General features: G+C 45.4%; 2 protein-coding genes across 4 annotated transcripts in view; both read left to right on the forward strand.

Moving 5' to 3' along the window:
- The window catches only part of ZNF367 (zinc finger protein 367), a 32138-nt gene extending 24736 nt beyond the window's left edge, over positions 1 to 7402 (forward strand). Inside the window, exons 4-5 of the mRNA XM_025358584.1 lie at positions 828 to 966; positions 4868 to 7402. Of these exons, the coding sequence (XP_025214369.1) occupies positions 828 to 966; positions 4868 to 5090 (362 nt within the window). The 3' untranslated portion in view covers positions 5091 to 7402. The remainder of the gene's footprint in view (positions 1 to 827; positions 967 to 4867) is intronic.
- Positions 7403 to 9634: 2232 nt separating this feature from the next.
- SLC35D2 (solute carrier family 35 member D2) overlaps positions 9635 to 19574 on the forward strand; it is a 75052-nt gene continuing 65112 nt past the window's right edge. For all 3 annotated transcript variants that reach the window (XR_003116031.1, XM_025360705.1, XM_025360706.1), the window contains exon 1: positions 9635 to 9862. Coding sequence is in view for 2 of the 3 variants with exons in the window: in XM_025360705.1 (XP_025216490.1) it covers positions 9705 to 9862 (158 nt within the window). In the remaining variant the exon portion in view is untranslated. The remainder of the gene's footprint in view (positions 9863 to 19574) is intronic.

Raw genomic sequence — 19574 nt, forward strand, 5'->3', positions numbered from 1 at the left:
GCAGTGGTTGATCTCCGCTCACTGCAGCCTCCACCTCCCAGGTTGAAGCCATTCTCCTGCCTCAGGCTCCTGAGTAGCTGGGACTACAGGCAGAGGCCACCACGCCCGGCTAATTTTTGTATTTTTAGTAGAGATGGCGTTTTGCCATGTTGGCCAGGCTGGTCTCTTAACTCCCGACCTCGTGATCCGCCTGCCTCGGCCTGCTAAAGTGCTGGGATTACAGGCTTGAGCTGCTACGCCCCCCCATTTTCTTTTTTCTTTTTTTTTTTTTTTGAGACGGAGTCTTGCTCTGTCGCCTGGGCTGGAGTGCAGTGGCCGGATCTCAGCTCACTGCAAGCTCTGCCTCCTGGGTTTACGCCATTCTCCTGCCTCAGCCTCCCAAGTAACTGGGACCACAGGCGCCCGCCACTTCGCCCGGCTAGTTTTTTGTATTTTTTTAGTAGAGACGGGGTTTTGCCGTGTTAGCCAGGATGGTCTCGATCTCCTGACCTCGTGATCCGCCCGTCTCGGCCTCCCAAAGTGCTGGGATTACAGGCTTGAGCCACCGCGCCCGGCCAACCCCCCCATTTTCAACATTTTGAACTCATGCTGATAAATCACTTTCCAATGGTGTTGGACACACATGGCCATGACCGAAATGTGCCTGTCTTCCCGTCCCCGCTCTAGCATGAGACTGCGCTGGTTTGATTGTTTTCTCCTGCAAATTATAAATCCTAAATTTCACTGTATTAATTTACTTTTCTGGATACCAGTGAAACTGAATGTTTTCCACATGTTTGTGTGCTGGATGTCCAGATCCTGACAGGTGTTAACCTTGTGTTTTGAAGGCTGCCTGAGCAGATTCACCCATGCAAACCGCCACTGTCCGAAGCACCCCTACGCCAGGCTGAAGAGAGAGGAGCCCACGGACACACTCAGCAAACATCAGGCTGCCGACAACAAGGCCGCGGCCGAGTGGCTGGCGAGGTCAGGAATGCTGCCTTTAGTCCACCGTGAAGAAGCGCAGCGCGGGCTTGGGCTATGTTAGGGACTTGGACACTCCTCTCATTTTAAATAAGCTGCATTTATACACACTTTATAACATAATTAGAAATGATCCCTGATTTTCTATAAAATTGTTATGAATGGTATTAGGATCTTAGGATCTGTGTGTGATAGAAAATTACAATATAATTGGAGTGCCCAGACCACAGTTTATTTTAAAAGGAAGAGTTTTCCCATTTTGAAAGAATGTTTTATGTGTATTGTATTTCATTTGTCATGAATGCAACCCCTCTTCATTTTCTTTATGTTAGCGTTAGCTATGTGCCAATTAAAATAGGGATAGACTGCCAAGGAGGGTGGATCACCTGAGGTCAGGAGTTTGAGAACAGTCTGGCTAACTTAGTGAAACCCCATCTTTACTGAAAATACAAAAATTACCTGGGCAGTAGTGGTGCGCGCCTGTAATCCCAGCTACTCAGGAGACTGAGGCAGAAGAATCGCTTGAGCCTGGGAGGCGGAGATTGCAGTGAGCCGAAATGGCCCCACTGCACTCCTATACTCCAGCCTGGGTGACAGAGTGAGACCCTGTCTCAAAAAACAAAAAAAAACGAAAACAAAAACAAAAAACCAGGAATAGATGTTAGTGGTTCTTCTTAGGTGAAGTTCCAAAAACACCAATTTAATTTTTTCCAGTGGCAACAAGGGGGCCAGTATAAAAGAATTTCTCTAAGGATATTTTGGTTGAAGGACCTGTCTGCTGTACACAAGCCAGCAGCAGCTGCTCAGGCCTCTTCCAAGCCTTCACTGGCTGCTTAGGGTAAAGTCCAGGATTCCTAGCTGTGCTGCCGCAGCCCTGCCTCCCTCTGATAAGGCAACTGTCCCCTGCCATGCTGGGCTGCGGGTTTCTCAACACAGGTGCCTTTTTGTCAGGGCCTGTGTGCACCCTGCTTCCTCTGCCTGCAGCACTTGCTCCCCACTTGGCTTAGCCTCTTGCTCACCTTCATCTCTTACTCAGGAAGGCCTCCCTGACCCGCTCAGCAACAAATGGGCTGAGACCCACTTAACAGATGTTTTCATTTTCCTTTTCAAAACATCCATCACACATTTATATGTTTGTTATATACCTTCCCTGCCAGACGGAAAGCTTCCCGGGGCAGGGATATTTATATTTGTCTTGTTTATTACGGTAAGCCTAGGGCCTAGCATAGCTTCTGGGCCTTTATAAATATTTGAAGGAATAAACTCTGTTTTGTTTGGATAAAAATACATGAGAATTAGATAATGGAATCTGGAAATACTACTTGATTATTCAAGTCCAGGGAAATTTGTTAGCACTGTCATAGAAATTGTCTGTTTAGATGGGCTGTTCTAGGGGCATCTTAAACTAAATATCTCCATCACTTCCTCCCCTCCTCTTTCTCCTGGTTGGCTCCTACTGCCCCATTATTTCTAATTGTGCCCCAGCCAGAAGCTTACTGATCATCCTTGTCTTTTTTTTTTTTTTTTTTTCCTGAGACAGAGTCTTACTCTGTTGTCAAGGCTGAACTGTAGTAGCAGGATTGAGCCTTGACCTCCTAGGCTCAAGTGATCTCACTTCAGCCCCCTGAGTAGCTGGGACCACAGGTGTGTGCCACTACACCCAGCTAATTTTTAAGTTTTTTGTAGAGACAGGGTCTTGCCATGTTGCCCACGCTGGTCTCAAACTCCTGGCCTCAAGTGATTCAGCTGCCTTGACCTCCCAAAGTGTTGGGATTACAGGCATGAGCCACCGCACCTCGCCTCCTTGTCTTTCTCCTGTCTACTCAGTGATCAAGTTATGACATCTACCTCCTTACTAACTCAAATTCAGCCACTTGAATGCTCTCAATCCATTTTCCATGCTGCTGCCAGAGGGATCTTTCTAAAATGTCAGTATGATCCTCAGTCTAAAGCCTAAACCCTTTATTATGGAATTCAAAGTCCTTCATTACCTGGTTCCTCCTGACTTGCTGAACTTATCTTTTGCATTCTCCTTTTCTAGTCATCCTTCAAGTCATGCTAAACAATTTGCACTTCTTTTTTTAGACCTCTGTGGGCATTGCCAAAACTTTTCCACTTTGAGTAGTCTGGATTTCCTGAAATTTGGTAGTTGTATTATTATTTTTTGTATGTCATTTTAAAAACAGCTTTGTTGGGGCTGGGTGTGGTGGCTTACGCCTGTATTCCCAGCACTTTGGCCGAGGTGGGTGGATCACCTGAGGTCAGGAGTTCAAGATCAGCCTGGCTAAATGGCAAGACCCTATCTCTACTAAAAATACAGGCCAGGCATGGTGGCTCATGCCTGTAATCCCAGCCCTTGTAAAACTCACCTGAGGTCGGGAGTTTGAGACCAGCCTGGCCAACATGGTAAAACCCTGTCATTGCACTCTAGCCTGGGCAAGAAGAGTGAAACTCTGTCTCAAAAAAAAAAAATTAGCCAGGCATGGTGGTGGGCGCCTGTAATTCCAGCTACTCAGGAGGCTAAGGCACAAGAATAGCTTGAACCCAGAAGGCAGAGATTGCAGTGAGCCGAGATTGTTCCACTGCCCTCCAGCCTGGATGACAAAAGTCAGACTCTGTCTCAAAAAATAAAATAAAATAAAAGTAAATAAATAAAAACAGCTTTGTTGGTATATAAGTAACATATAAGAAATTATGATACATTTAAAGTGTATAATTTGATACATTTTGACATGTATATACTGTGAAACCATCTCCACAATCAAGATGGTGAACATATCCATCATTTCCAAGTTTCCTCGTGCCCCTCTGTGAACTGAACCACACATTCCTCCCTGTCCCCCTTCCCCCCATACAACACTGATCTGCTGTCACTATAAAATAGTACTTTTATACAAATGTTTGTTTATTCACTCGTTGATGGGCATTTGGGTTATTTTTAGCTATTACATATAAAGCTACTACAAACATTAATATACAAGGCTTTGTATGGACAGTTTTGTATGATCTGTTACTATCATTTAAATATGCATTTCTTTTTCTTTTTTTTTTTTTTTTTTGAGACGGAGTCTCGCTCTGTCACTCTGGATGGAGTGCAGCAGCCCAACTTCAGCTTGCTGCAACCTCCGCCTCCCGGGTTCAAGTGATTCTCCTGCCTCAGCCTCTGGAGTATCTGGGATTACAGGTGCCTGCCACCACGCCCGGCTAATTTTTTTTGTATTTTTAGTAGAGAGGGGGTTTCGCCATGTTAGCCAGGCTGGTTTTGAACTCTTGATCTCAAGTGATCTGCCCACCTCAGCCTCCCAATGTGCTAAGATGACAGGCGTGAGCCACTGCACCAGGCCTAAATATGCATTTCTTTAGTTACCAAAGAGTTGAGCATTTGCATTTTCTCTTGTAAATCATCAGCTGGCCATGTAATAGAATAAGGGCAGTGTTTTTAAGTTTTCGAATAAACACTGTGTCACAGATGTTAATCACTTTGTCATAGTTTGTGGGTTGAATATTTTACAGCGTTAACGCTGTCAGAAGTTGCCATCCCTCTGTAGATAGGATAAATAAGTTTCTAAAGACTTTTTTTCTACTATTTCTGTATTTTACTCTAGTCCGTTTCACACAGGCTTTTTAAGGCAGCGATAGTTTAATGGCAAAAACTATGTGATTTGAGAGTGAGTAAAAGATCTAGAACTGCCAGGTTTATTATGGAAACCCGAGCATGTCTCTTAACCTCGTTGAACTTCAGTTTCTTCCCTCTATAAATAAGAAATGTATGTTAAATCACTTTATAACTTTATAAACTGAACCACATAAAAGTAATACTGTGGTTCGGAACTTTTTAAAAGAAAAGTAAACATTTGGAAATTTCATGTCTGCCACGTAACTAATGTGGATGCATTTCACATAGGTATTGGGAAATGAGAGAACAGCGCACCCCCACCTTGAAAGGCAAGCTGGTTCAGAAGGCTGATCAGGAGCAGCAGGACCCTCTGGAATACCTTCAGTCTGATGAGGAGGATGACGAGAAGAGAGGGGCCCAGCGCCGGCTGCAGGAGCAGCGGGAGCGCCTGCACGGAGCCCTCGCGCTCATAGAGCTTGCCAACCTGACTGGGGCACCACTCCGACAGTAGCCTGGACACTGACTCTTCCACTGTACAAAAGTACTGCCCAGCGTACTTAAAAAGTAGATCCTTGGGCATAAGCTAAGCACCTTATTTGCTTATCATAGGCTGCTATTCTGTAGAAATGTATGAAGAATGTTATTGCCCCAGAATATGGGGTGAGAGAGAAATGCACTTTTTTTATATGGAAATGAATTTGTTGTAAAGTTTAAAATATTTTGTAAATATGGATTGCACAGTACAGGGTAGAAAACTACATATTGTGGGAAGCTAGATTTTGCAAGTTTAATGCATTCATTGGAAGCAGTTCTCACAGGAAGCACTTTCTGAATAAGACACTTGTTTGAAAAACGGAATGGTACAAATAGCCAAAGAAAGTTGAAACAGATTATTTATAAGATCATTTTTAACAATATATATTAGTATGTTTAACAATACTGTAAACACTGAAGCAAGCAAGAAAGTATAAAATATGTAAGATAGATAATTTTAATTGCAAAATACTGTGCCCACTAAGGCTAGAGAAATGGGGGGCTGACTATTTTGGAAGATGTTCTAAGTAATGGACTTAGAAGAAAATAGGTATTTGAGGATCTTGGTAAGATGCACAATAGGTCAGAGTTTTTGAAATTGGAGCAAAATCAGTCTTATTCTATCTTTCTGGGGCTTTACAACTCAGTATAATGTTTAAGTTTGAAAAGCACTTGTCATCCCTAGCATGATAACTTGGGAACTTTTGCACATTTCATATTTCTCATTTGCTGAAATTGAGTGATTAATCTTGCAAAGTCTAGGTAACATAGTAATTGGTAATTTTAAAAATACCTATTAAGGGCCCTGTAATGAGATTTGGCACTTGGATTTTTACTAAAGGGACACCTACAGGGTTGTTTTGTAGTGAAATGTTTTAGATCTTTTATTAGCAAACACTACATTTTAATTTTACTGCTTGTTTAGAATTATTAGCAAATGGAAGCCTCCATATTTATATTTTCAGTGCATAAAGCCACCTTCTTGCTTTACTTCAGAGTAACATGCCAGGCTATTTTGTGTTCACTAAATTTAGCTATCAGTTAAACACTGCAGAAAATATTAGCTACTCAAATAAGTAGGCTTCTGAAATAGTTTTAACTGCAAGTGTGTTAACTTGTGTGGTGGTTTTAAGCCATTTTTCCAAATAAAGTTATTAAACACCACTTTATGTACTGAAGCATGAACAGAAAAATCAAGAGCTGAGCAGAACACCTCGTTTATGTAGGCAAAACTTCCATCATTTTGGCTTTTGTTCTAAACAGAACTAAATGACATGCATAGCATGGTAATTTACAGATTGCTTAATTGGAGTAAAACTCAGAGTAATAGAGGGAAATACAGGCTCTTCAGTGCCTTTTTAGCTTTTTTGAGTTGAAGGGGTTCCTACAGATGTAGTTTAAACATTAGAAAGTAGGCTTCTTTATCCAAAAATCCCGATGTGTCATAGTACACAGATAGTTTAAAATATGTAGCCACGGGGAAGGGGAGGCATGTAAATGTCTTGAAGAGGAGAAAAAGTATGAAAGAAGATACGATAGTTACAAATAATGTGTATGACGAGGACATACTTTAAAAATGTAATTCCTCTGTACAGTAAATTGCAAATCTTTAGGGATTTTTTTGTAATAAGAGAATTTATATTTGTAATGGTCTAAGAATTTTGTTTGTAATGTGGTATATAGAATTTTAATTTGGAGCACTTACAAGCTGGTAAGAGAGACTATAGCATCTGAATTATCTTGGTTTATGTTTCAGCATTTCCTCTAGAATGTTTGCTCTCAAATATGTGATTTAATGAACTAAAAACAACACTCATCAGTCTTGGGAAATTTGAACTTTGATCAACTTAACTAAAGAAGGAAGGGTAGTAAGAATTTTTCAAATACAAATATTTGCCAATTCACAGATGATAACATTTAAAGCCTTCAAAAGAAAGGGTTTTCCTTGTTTCTCCAGTCAGCTTTTGTCAACTCTAATAGTTTTTTCATAAACATTTTTTATTTGTATAATTGCAACAGTTTAAGAAATTATTACAACTGTTTACCATAGAAACATTTAAAATGTTCTTTTTTGATATAAGCTATATACTTGGGAAAATACATTGGTATCTAAAATTTGAGGTGTGTTAAGACTGCTTTTTGTTTTAAAAAATGTGGTTTACATTCAAATTTTTGAAGTGTTTTATGCTTCATATGGCTGAGTTGTAGTTTGGCAGAGTTAACAGCATAAGAATAAACATGCTGTAATTTTAAAAGATGCTTTGAATAAAAATTTATTTTAATTTAAAATTTAAAGTACGCAGTCATTCTTAAAGCCTTTATAATTTGTTTTCCTATCAAAAATATAATAACCATGATATAAAAAATTTTAAAAGACAGAAACATTACCTACAGCCTTATATTCAGCCATCAGTATTATTTCAGTACATGTTTGCATAGTTGTAAGTACAGTGTGGATTGCTTTTTCTTACTTAAATTATGGCCTTTAAGGTTATGGATATTTAACTTCCTCATCTGGTTCATTACTACAGTGTTAAAAATATACTGTTGTGGATAGGTATTGAACTCTTGCCACCCCATTCCCAGGCCTTAAATTAGGGTAATAAGGAACTGGGATTTCATTTCACTTACATTTAGGATGGGTTGACTCTGGGCTCACCTCCTCAAGAATCCACTTAAAGCCTGTGTACTTATCTAAGAGTATAGCAAATTGGTTTTCTTTTTTCATCAGTTATTTCTGGTAGATCTTTAGTTGTGTGTTTGCAATGGCAAGGGTCAGCCTGTCCTACCCTTGTGCAGAAGAATATGGCAAGCAACTCCTTAGCGTGAGTTGCTATTTAAACAGGGTAAGGATGGGATTTTGACAGCGAGTTAAGGTCCTGGAAGTATGTATATACAAGCAAACTAAATGCAAGTGTGATGAAGGCTGTCATTAAGTGACTTCAAAGTATTCTTTTTGCAGTCAAAATATTTGGAGACTCACAAGAAAACTGAATGTTCTGAGGAAATTAACCAAAATGATTTCCTGTTCAAGTTGAATATGGATTCATTTTCTCTTTTAAAACGGACTTAACATGTTTTTCTTTCTTGTTTTGGGTAACTTGGGCTCTTCTGGTCTTTTTAATGCTAGCTAATTTTCACGAGTTCTGCTTTAGTTCTTATCAGGGCTGAATATGTTTCCCAGTTTTCATTCTCCTGGTTGTTTAGTGCCTAAGAGTAGAAAAACAATTCTCTGCGCATCTATATAGTTGGGCCCCAACTTTTATTTAACTTGAAATCTTCAGTTTTTCTAAGAAGCTAAAAGTTCATATATATATATATATAGTTGTTGTTGTTTTTAAATTAATTCATTTTTTTTTTTTTTTTTTTGAGACCGAGCCTTGCTCTGTCGCCTGGGCTGGAGTGCAGTGGCGGGATCTCAGCTCACTGCAAGCTCCGCCTCCCGGGTTCACGCCATTCTCCTGCCTCAGCCTCCCGAGTAGCTGGAACCACAGGCGCCGCCACTACGCCCGGCTAGTTTTTTTGTATTTTTAGTAGAGACGGGGTTTCACCGGGTTAGCCAGGATGGTCTCGATCTCCTGACCTCGTGATCCGCCCGCCTTGGCCTCCCAAAGTGCTGGGATTACAGGCGTGAGCCACTGCGCCCGGCCAAAAGTTCATTTTTTTTTAAAGACTGACAAGACTAGGCGGTTCTGGGAAGCTCTCCTTCAACTGACCTGACCCGAAGGCAAAGGGCCCTCCACGAGGAGTGGACCTGCTACAAAGCACCCAGAGGACACCCAAGTCCCAAGGCTTCACCCACCTTACTCCTAGCCACTCCACTCCTAGATATTTATTTAAGAAAAACGAAAACACAGGTCCCACAAACGCTCACGAATTTTCATGGAAGCATTTTTCCTAAGGGTCCTAAACGAAACAACCAATGGAGACACAATTTGTGATACTACTCAACGATTAAACAAACCACATGGTCGAGTCCACAACATGGAGTGAAAAACCCTGAGACCACACGCTCATTCATAAATTCTAGAAAGCACCCTGTTTATTTGAAATTCCGGAAACGGCAAACCTAACCTGCAGCAATAGTCATCCATGAGATGCGGGCGTTAACTTCAAAGGGGCAGCCAGGGGAACTTTTTGGGGCGATGGAAATGTTCTGTTTTGACTGGTTACTCGGTGGATGCCTTTGTCGAAGCTCATCTGAAACTATGGACTGGCAAGATGTGTACACTTCATTGCACGTAAATTACACACTAAACAAAAAAGTTGTAGGAAAGAAAAAAAAAAGCAGAACAAGTCCTGAGACGTACTGCAGCGTTTCTCTCCAGGAAAGTCTGGAGGAAGGCAGCGCTTTTCAACTCCCCCACGCGCTTCTGGCCCTGGAGACCGGAGGAGGTGCCTGGAGCCCGGGTGAAGCGCACCGCGCAGGGTCCTCCCGCGCCGGCCTCGGGGCGCCGGCAGGGGGCGGGCCGGGACCTGGGGTTGCGCCGGGCTCTTCCTGTTCCTGCCGCGCCCTCTTCCCCGGCCCGGCCGGGCGGGACCAGTGCGCGGCCGGGGCTGGCGGACGGCGGGGTCCGCTCGGCCGCGGGAGATGACGGCCGCCTGCCAGGCCGAGGCCGAGGGCGCTGGCGGGGAGCCCGGCGCGGCGCGGCTGCCCTCGCGGGTGGCCCGGCTGCTGTCGGCGCTCTTCTACGGGACCTGCTCCTTCCTCATCGTGCTGGTCAACAAGACGCTGCTGACCACGTACGGGTGAGGCGGGGCCCGGGGCCGGGGGTCTGCGGGAGTGCGGGGCTGCCCCTGCCCTCCGTGCGCTTCAGCCGCGCCCGGGACAGGGCGGGTGGGGACAGGGACCCCGGAGTCTCAGCCGGGCACAGTGGCGGAGTTTCCCAGGCGCCCTCTGGAACTCGCGCAGCTTTCCACACTCAGGCCACAACCTGAGAACGTCGTTCTCCTCTTCTGAGCGCGCCTGCCCTGCTGCGGGGCGCCCCGTCCTCGGCGGGCTGGGGGAGCTCGGACAGATGCTTTCACGCACCCAGCGAGCTGAAAACAGGGATTCCAGTGCCTGCTTCGAAGGACGCAGTTCCCTACACAGATCTCCGTGTTCAGCGGTCAGGTACTCCTGAGCCCATAAGTCTGTACTGATTGTTCATTCTCATGACCAGCGTGTTCAGGGAAAACTCGGGAAAACAATTGGAAGTTCATACGAAGTACTTTTTTGGATTAGTGTGAAGTAAACCAGCAAATCTGTGCTGTCTGGAACCTATTTGTAAGGACTAGAAAATCCTGCTTAATTCTGCTACCATTGTAGCGGCACTGACAAAATTGTGGATTTAGACCCAGCTCCACCAGTTAACAGCTGTCTCTTTGGACCAGTCTCATCGTCAACAATTTTTTTTCAGATGCAAAAAAACTGAATGATTACAATCGGGTTAATTACCTTCCAGGGCTCTGCGCGAGCTGTTACACGTGAAGGCTGTTTGTAAACTCTACTGTGTTACAAGAATGTGCCATCAACATTTCAGAGCCCAAAGAGACCTAGAGAGTGTCTTAGCTAGAGAGTATCTTAGGGTATCAGCTTTCTTATTTTATGTATATATACCGATTGAGCTTATGTGGGTCTCAGTTTTCTCGAATATAAAATAAGAAAGCGGAGGCTGGATGAGGTGGTTTGCACCTGTAATGACAGCATTTGGGAGGCCAAGGCAGGCATATATATATATATATAATAAATAATATATAATATATATTATAAAATATATAAATATATACATATAGTGTGTGTGTATATATATAAAATTTTTTTGAGACAGGGTTTCACTCTGTTGCCCAGGCTGAAGGGTAGTGACACAATCATGGCTTGCTGCAGCCTCGACCACCTGGCTTCTAGCAGTCCTTCTGCCGCAGCCTCCGGAGAAGCTGGGACCATCGGTGTGCACCACTACACCGGCAGTTTTTTTGATTTTTTTTGTAGAGGTGGGATCTCAGTGTGTTTCCCAGGCTGGTCTTAAACTCCTGGACTCTAGGGCTGCTTTGGCCTCCCAAAGTGCTGTGATTACAGGTGCAAACGATCATCCAGCCTCACCTTTCTCACTTTATATTCGAGAAAACTGATACCCACATAAGCTCAATTGGTTGCACCTCCAACAGATATTTATTAAGCACCTACTAAATACTGAGCCCACTGCAAGCACCAGGGAAGCCTCTGTGAACAGCACAAAGTCCCTGCTGTGGAGATTCTGCTTCAGTGGTGGAGACAGAAAACAAACAAGTAGGTTCATGAATAAACGAGACACATTCGGATCTGACATGAGAGTGCCTGGGCTGGAGTAGCTGTCACAGAGCATTCCAGGTAGAAGTGAGCAGCACGTGTGCAACGTGCTGACGTGGGCACGAGCTTGGCTGCTGGAGGAACAGAGAGAAGGTCACTGTGCCTGGGCGGGGAGGTAGGTCGGGAAGGTGGGAGTCAGCTCTTTCTCTTATTCGGTGGCTTTCACTAAGCACTTGTGATGTACCAGCACTGTTCGAGGAGAACAGTGTTTTCCCACTGTTCTTGGGAAAGAGAAGTGAAGAGAGCAGATCAGAATCCTTAACTTCATGGAGCTGCATCCTTGTGAACCAATAAATGAGCCCGTAACATTTACATTATGTCAGATGTGACCAAGGTGCTGGAGAAAAAATAAGACAGGAAAGGGAGTGAGGGAGAGAGGGAGGGGAGAATATGCAGTGTGAGTGTGATCAGTGGAGCCTCAGGAGGAGGTGGCATTGGAGCCATGACCCAGAGTGAGGTGGGGACGTAAGCCACACTGGGGGACGGGGGGAAGAGCATTCCAGGCCTGGAGGAGTGAAGAGTTTGAATGGGAATGGTACCAGATGGGGTCTGAGAGTAATGGATTGCTGGCCTGTGTGGGGCCTTTGGAGGCCACCGTGAGGGCTCTGGCGTCAGCTCTGAGTGAGATGGGAGCCACGCGAGGTGTTGGGCAGGGGAATTACATGATCTAAATCACTCTGGCTGCTGTGTTGAGAGCAGATATCTGGGGACCAGGGTGGAAGGATGAGACGGGATCAATAGTTGTAGTTTCATGCTAAATGCAATTGGAAGTCCCTTGGAAGGTTTTGACATGGGAGTGACCTGACACAATGTGTGTGATTAAGAAGATGTCTCTGGCTGGCAGGCAGGTGGAGAACTGACAGTACTGGCAGCAGGGACAGGGGTTGGAAGCCACTGCAGGGCTGCAGGTAAAGACGGCATGGACTGGGCAGGGCAGAGCAGCAGCGGTAAGAGGAAGGGATGGATTTGGGATTTTTTTTTGGTGATCCTGTGGCCGTCAGTATTCTTGGCAAGGTCTCTCCTGTGTATTACAGCCTGCTGCCTGGCGTCCATGGGAAACACAGCCCTGCCTCAAGGAAATGAACATGGACATACTGTACCTAAACCTGGAGCATTTGACACGGAAGCGAATGAAGGAAAAAGAAAACTTAAACACGATAAAAAAAAAAAAAAAAGACCGAGTGCGGTGGTTCACGCCTGTAATCCCAGCACTTTGGGAGCCTGAGGCGGGCAGATCATGAGGTCAGGAGTTTGAGACCAGCCTGGCCAGCATGGTGAAACTCTGTCTCTACTAAAAATACAAAAAAAAAAAAAAAAAATTAGCTGGGCATGGTGATGCACGCCTATAATCCCAGCTACTTGGGAGGCTGAGTCAGGAGAATCATTTGAACCCAGGAGGTGGCAGTTGCAGTGAGCTGAAATTGTACCACTGCACTCCAGCCTGAGCAATAGAGCAAGACTCAGTCTCAAAAAAAAAAAAAAAAAAAGGGAAAAAAATACCAGAAAAAGAGAATGCTATTAATGGGCTTGTTTGGGAGTGGCCAGTCATTATGCCAATGATAGTTGAAGATAAGTCTTCATTTTGTGCACTTGAGTGAGCAGGGTGCTGACTGGCCATGGCAGTCAACGCCTCCAAAACCCAAGTCCTCTTGTTGGAAGCAGGCGCCGGCAAACCATGGTTAGTGCTTTGAAGATGAAGGGCAGTGTTCAACCAGGAAGAATTACGATATAAGACACCTGCTAAGAAAGGCTCTAAGGGCTGGGCGCAGTGGCTCACGCCTATAATCCCAGCACTTTGGGAAGCTGAGGTGGGTGGATCACCTGAGGTTAGGAGTTTGAGACCAGCCTGGCCAACATGGTGAAACCCCGTCTCTACTAAAAATACAAATATTAGCCGGGCGTGGTGGCAGGTGCCTGCAATCCCGGCTACTTGGGAGGCTGAGGCAGGAGAATCGCTTGAACCTGGGAGGCAGAGGTTGTGGTAAGCTGAGATCATGCCGTTGCACTTCAGCCTGGGTGACAGAGTAAGACTCTGTCTCAAAAAAAAAAAAAAAAAAAAGGCTCTAGCCTTTCTATCTTTAAATTATTGAGTTTCATGATTGAAGGAGAAAATGGAGTTCTTGCCTTAGAAAGGCCAAAACCCTCATAATCCTTTTAAATAAACATTCCACATTTCTGTAATGTAATATACAGTTGGAGAACCCTGTTCACATAACATTGTTCATTCTTTCCTCTCAAAATGCTTTAAGCACACATTACTGAGGGGAGGAGGACTGGGGTGATGTGGTTACAGCAATAAACTATAGAAATCGGATCCAAGCGTGAGCTGTCTGAGGATAGAGTGTTGTGTTGTAGGATAGAAGAAAGGACCTTTTGGTAGTTACCTAATTCGCAGGGTCATGGGAATGTAACTCAGGGGATACTTTTTCCTCTTTCATTTTGGGCAGATTGTTTCTGGTCAGGGTACAAAATGAATGGGTGATCTTAGTGATTTGTTAGTTTTATAATTCATTGTAATGCCAGATTTACCTGGTTGGACAGAGAGACCTTTGAAGGCTGTGAGAACCTTTTAAGGTGAGAGGGGAAAATAAGGGCATTTAAGAGTTTGTGGCCAGTTAGTTATGCTCTTTTTTTTTTTTTTTTTTGAGACAGGGTCTCACTCTGTCGCCCAGGCTGGAGTGCAGTGGGGCACCATCACAGCTCACTTCAGCCTCTACCTCCTGGGCTCAAGTGATCTTCCCACCTCAGCCTCCTGAGTAGCCAAGACTACAGGAGTGTACCACTACACCCGGCTAATTTTTGCTTTTTTTTTTTTTTTTTTTCCATAGAGAGGGGTTCTTGCCATGTTGCCCTGGCTGGTCTTGAACTCCTGGGCTCAAGCAATCCGTCTGCGTTGGCCTCTTGAAGGGCTGGGATTATAGGCGTGAGCCCCCACGCCTGGCTTGGTTATACTCTTGGTCCTTTGGATCAGGTTCATAAGGGTTGTACAGTTGTTCTGGAGTTGTGGAGTTTTTTCTCTTCTTTCTTTTGAGACTGGGTCTTGTTCTGTCAACCAGGCTGGAGTGCAGTGGCATGATCAAGGACAGCAGCCTCTACCTCCTGGGCTCAGGTGATCCTGTCACCTCAGCCTCCTGAGAAGCTGAGACTACAGGTGTGCACCACCACTCCAGGATCATTTTTGAATTAAAAAAAATTTTGTTTGAATTTTTAATTTTTGTAGAGATGGGGTTTTGCTCTATTGCCCAGGTTGGTCTCAAATGCCTGGGCTCAAGTGATCTTCCTGCCTTAGCCTCCCAAAGTACTGAGGTTACTAGCGTAAGCCACCACACCAAGCTGGTCTTTTCTGTTTTAATATTATGTAATATTGTACTCCTAGTCTATGACATGGAAGAATTTACTAATGATGCTTAATAAAAATATCTAACTTTACTGTATTCATTTCAACAAATATTTGCTCAGCATTTGCTATATATGTTTAGTATGCATCCCAAGGCTTTGAGGTTTTTTTGTTTTTTTTTTTTTTTTTTTTTTTGAGACAGGGTCTTACTCTGTCACCCAGGCTGGAGTGCAGTGGTGCAATCTCAGCTCACTGGAACCTCTGCTGGCTCAGACAATCCTCCGAAGTCAGCCTCCTGAGTTGCACGCCACCATGCCCAGCTAATTTTTTTTTTTTAAAGAAATGGAGTCTCAATATGTTGATCAGGCTGGTCTCGAACTCCTGGGCTCAAGTGATCCACCTGGCTTGGCCTCCTAAAGTGCTGGGATTACAGGCGTGAGCCACTGTGCCTCGTCTAGACACAGTAATTTCCGAACCTGCCCAGTAGTCTCAATCACTTGGAGAAGTTTTTTTCATAGAAGGTACTGAATTGGAATCCTCAGTGGTGGGAAGTGTAATTCTGTATCCCAAACCAAAAGCAACTCCTGATGTGCTCTTACTTTAATGAAAACCTGACTCTGTCCTGAAGATGTTGCTCCCTTTACCCGCCTCAATGGAGCTGGATCTTTGCCTTACCCACCAGGCCTGGGCCAGGAGATAGGATTGGGTCCTCCTAGCTCCCAGCTACTCATGCTCTGTTGAGACTCTGGATGTGCCATCCTTTCTGTCCCCTGTGGAACGGTGCCCGAGCTTCTGGTGACTGATTCTGTAAGTCTTAGCCTTCCTCTCCACCTAGCTCAGGTCACCCTTCCTGTGGCTTCAGGGCCCACATGCTGCAGTGTCACAGTCTACTCTGGTCTCCAGCAAACTCTCTTGAACCTTGCTTTCCACGACTGCTGCCAGGACCCTCTCCTTACAAGGGTCAAAGTCAAAATAACAATGTGCAGACAAGGCTCTAAATTTAATGTTTTATTTGGGCAGAAAGAATTGCAGTGTCAGTCATCCATGCAAGCTGGGTGGTCTTTGGTATGTCTGAAGAACGAAGAGAAGGTTTGAGGTTTTGCTGAAAAAGAAGAAATGTTACATACTCTGCTGGGAGAAGGTTTCTTGGTACTGTCAGGGTTTGGGGAGCTGGCAAGCAATGACTGGTGAGTGAAGGTGGTGGCAAAATTAGTCTTGGAGTTGCAGCAAGTGGTCTCAGAAGCTGGAGATAAAACTGGTTTCAGGTTACAACAAGCAGTTCCAGCAGTTGGGCTTGCAGACAATTACATTCTTGAGCAACGTTTTATAGCCTGAGTGCTTTTCCTACCTGGCTACTGTTTTAGTTTGGTAGGACAACAGTGGCCCATTTCGGATGATCAGCGGTAACGCGAGTAACCGCACCTCTCCAAGATCTCCAGGCTGTCCAGCTTGGCCTCCCCAGGCCTCCTCCTCACTCCCTTCTCACTGCTGTGACTGTGCCTCCTGGCATCGTTTCCCTGCTTGGTCCGCTGCGAGCCACTCTAGGAGGGGCACGTGAGACTCTTTTCCTCTCACCTCCGCGTGCACTTGTCTTCTGCTTGCTGCTTTCAGCACCTGAGCAGCTCTGAGTGTTGTGAGCCAAAAACCACATCCGGCTGGCTGGTTTTACTTTTCAATTGTCGACCCCATGGCCGGGCGCAGTGGCTCACACCTATGATCCCAGCACTTTGGAAGGCTGAGGCGGGTGGATCCCTTGAGGTCAGGAGTTCAAGACCAACCTGGTCAGCCAACATGGTGAAACCCTGTCGCTACTGAAAATACAAAAATTAGCTGTGCCTGGTAATCCCAGCCACTCAGGAGTGCAGTGGTGTGATCTCGGCTCCCTGCAACCTCTGCCTCCCGGGTCCAAGCAATTCTCCTGCCCCAGCCTCCCAAGTAGCTGGGATTACGGGCACCTTCACCACTCCTGGCTTATTTATTTATTTATTTATTTATTTATTTTGAGTCAGAGTCTCTCTGTGTTGTTCAGACTGGAGTGCAATGGCGCGATCTTGGCCCACCGCAACCTCCACCTCCCGTGTTCAAGCAATTCTCCTGCCTCAGCCTCCCAAATAGCTGGGATTACAGGCACCCACCACCACGCCTGGCTAATTTTTATTTTTTTATTTTTTATTTTTTTTGAGAAGGAGTCTCGCTCTGTCGCCCAGGCTGGAGTGCAGTGGCCGGATCTCAGCTCACTGCAAGCTCCGCCTCCCAGGTTTACGCCATTCTCCTGCCTCATCCTCCCGAGGAGCTGGGACGACAGGCGCCCGCCACCTTGCCCGGCTAATTTTTTTTATGTTTTTTAGTAGAGACGGGTTTCACCGTGTTAGGCAGGATGGTCTCGATCTCCTGACCTTGTGATCCGCCCGTCTCGGCCTCCCAAAGTGCTGGGATTACAGACTTGAGTAGAGATGGGGTTTCACCATATTGGCCAGGCTGGTCTCTTGGCCAGGCAGGTGTTAAACTCCTGACCTCGTGATCCACCTGCCTTGGCCTCCCAAAGTGCTGAGATTACAGGCCACTGCGCCCGGCTAATTTTTTTTTTTTTTTTTTTTTGAGACGGAGTCTCACTCTCACCTCGGCTGGAATGCAGTGGCTCTATCTCTGCTCACTGCAACTTCCACCTCCTGGGTTCAAGCAATTCTCCTGCCCAAGCCTCCCAAGTAGCTGGGATTACAGGGCCTGCCACTATGCCAGCTCATTTGTTGTATTTTTAGTAGAGACGGAGTTTCACCATGTTGGTCAGGCTGGTCTCGAACTCCTGACCTCGTGATTCACCTGCCTCAGCCTCCCAAAGTGCTGGGATTACAGGCATGAGCCACTGCGCCTGGCCAATTTTTGTATTTTTAGTAGAGACGGGGTTTCACCATGTTGGCCAGGCTGGTTTTGAACTCCTGACCTCAAGTGATCCACCCGCCTCGGCCTTCCAAAGTGCTGAGATTACAGGAGTGAGCCACCGCGCCTGACTCCCCAGCTAATTTTTGTATTTTTAGTAGAGACGGGGTTTTGCCATATTGGCCAGGCTGGTCTCGAACTCCTGACCTCAAGTGATCCACCTGCCTCGGCCTGTCAGAGTGCTGCGATTACAGGTGTGAACCACCACACCCAGCCAGAATCAGAAGCCTCTTGAAGGAGTTCTCTTCTCATGATCTTCACTTCCTCATGTTCACATCTACAAGAACACAGTTAAAACATTGGGGATACAGAAATGAGCAAAGAAGACAATAATAATTCCCACTACCTGGGATCAATACCTTTTTTTTTTTTGAGATGGAGCTTTGCTTTTGTTTCCCAGGCTGGAGTACAATGGCGTGATCTTGGCTCACAGCAACCTCCGCCTTCTGGGTTCAAGCGATTCTCTTGCCTCAGCGTCCTGAGTAGCTGGGATCACAGGCATGCACCACCACGGCCAGCTAATTTTTGTATTTTTAGTAGAGATGGGGTTTCATCATGTTGGCCAGTCTGGTCTCACACTCCTGATCTCAGGTGATCCACCTGCCTTGGCCTCCCAAAGTGCTAGGATTATAGGCGTGAGCCACTGTGCCCAGCTGACAGCACCTTTTTAAAGAAAAGTTATTCTGTTGTGATTATTATAAAGAATTCAGGTGGGCAGATCACCTGAGGTCAGGAGTTTGAGACCAGCCTGGCCAACATGGTGAACACACATTGCTACTAAAAATATGAAAATTAGCCGGGCATGGTGGTGGGCACCTGTAATCCCAGCTACTTGGGAGGCTGAGGCAGGAGAATTGCTTGAACCTAGGAGGCGGAGGTTGCAATGAGCTGAGATTGAGCCACTGCGCTCCAGCCTGGCTAACAGAGTGAGATTCCATCTCAAAAAAAAAGAATTCAAACAAAATAGAAATATTAGGGTGAAATTTAAAAAAAATTTACTGTAACGAACATGAGGCAACAATTTCAGACATCTTTTTGGATGGATGGATATAGATAAATAGGTGGAGACACAGAAACATAAATGAATCACTTGTTTTTGAGGTGAAGTCTGGCTCTGCCGCCCAGGCTGGAGTGCAGTGGCGCGATCTCGGCTCACTGCAAGCTCCGCCTCCTGGGTTCAAGCGATTCTCCTGCCTCAGCCTCCCAAGTAGCTGGGACTGCAGGTGCCCACCACTACGCCCGGCTAATTTTTGTATTTTTAGTAGAGACGGGGTTTCACCATGTTGGCCGAGATGGTCTTGATCTCTTGACCTCGTGATCCGTCCACCTTGGCCTCCCAAAGTGCTGGGATTACAGGTGTGAGCTGCCGCGCCCGGGCAAGAGGCTCAAGTTTTTAAAGAAAAAAAGGACATATCAAGGGTGGGGTGATTACAAAAGTGATTTGTCAGGAATTCTCATTGGTTCGCAGAAATATCATTGGTTAGTGATTGGCTACACATTGTTGAACTCTAGGGTGTATGGCATTTTATGGCTATTTGGTATCGGTCTAGTGCCCACATAGTAAGTGGCTTTAAGAGGTAATTATTGAGCCGGGGGTGGTGGCTCTTGCTTGTAATTTCAGCACTTGGGAGGCCGAGGCGGGTGGATCACCTAAGGTCAGAAGTTCAAGACCAGCTTGGTCAACATGGTGAAACCCCATCTCTACTAAATATACAAAAATTAGCCGGGCGTGATTGTGGGTGCCTGTCATCCCAGCTATTTGGAAGGCTGAGGCAGGGGAATCACTTGAACCCAGGAGGCAGAAGTTGCAGTAAACCGAGATCGTGCTATTGCACTCCAGACTGGGCAAGAGCGAAAAC

Source organism: Theropithecus gelada, chromosome 15, assembly GCF_003255815.1.
Source record: "Theropithecus gelada isolate Dixy chromosome 15, Tgel_1.0, whole genome shotgun sequence".
NCBI classification, from domain to species: Eukaryota; Metazoa; Chordata; class Mammalia; order Primates; family Cercopithecidae; genus Theropithecus; species Theropithecus gelada.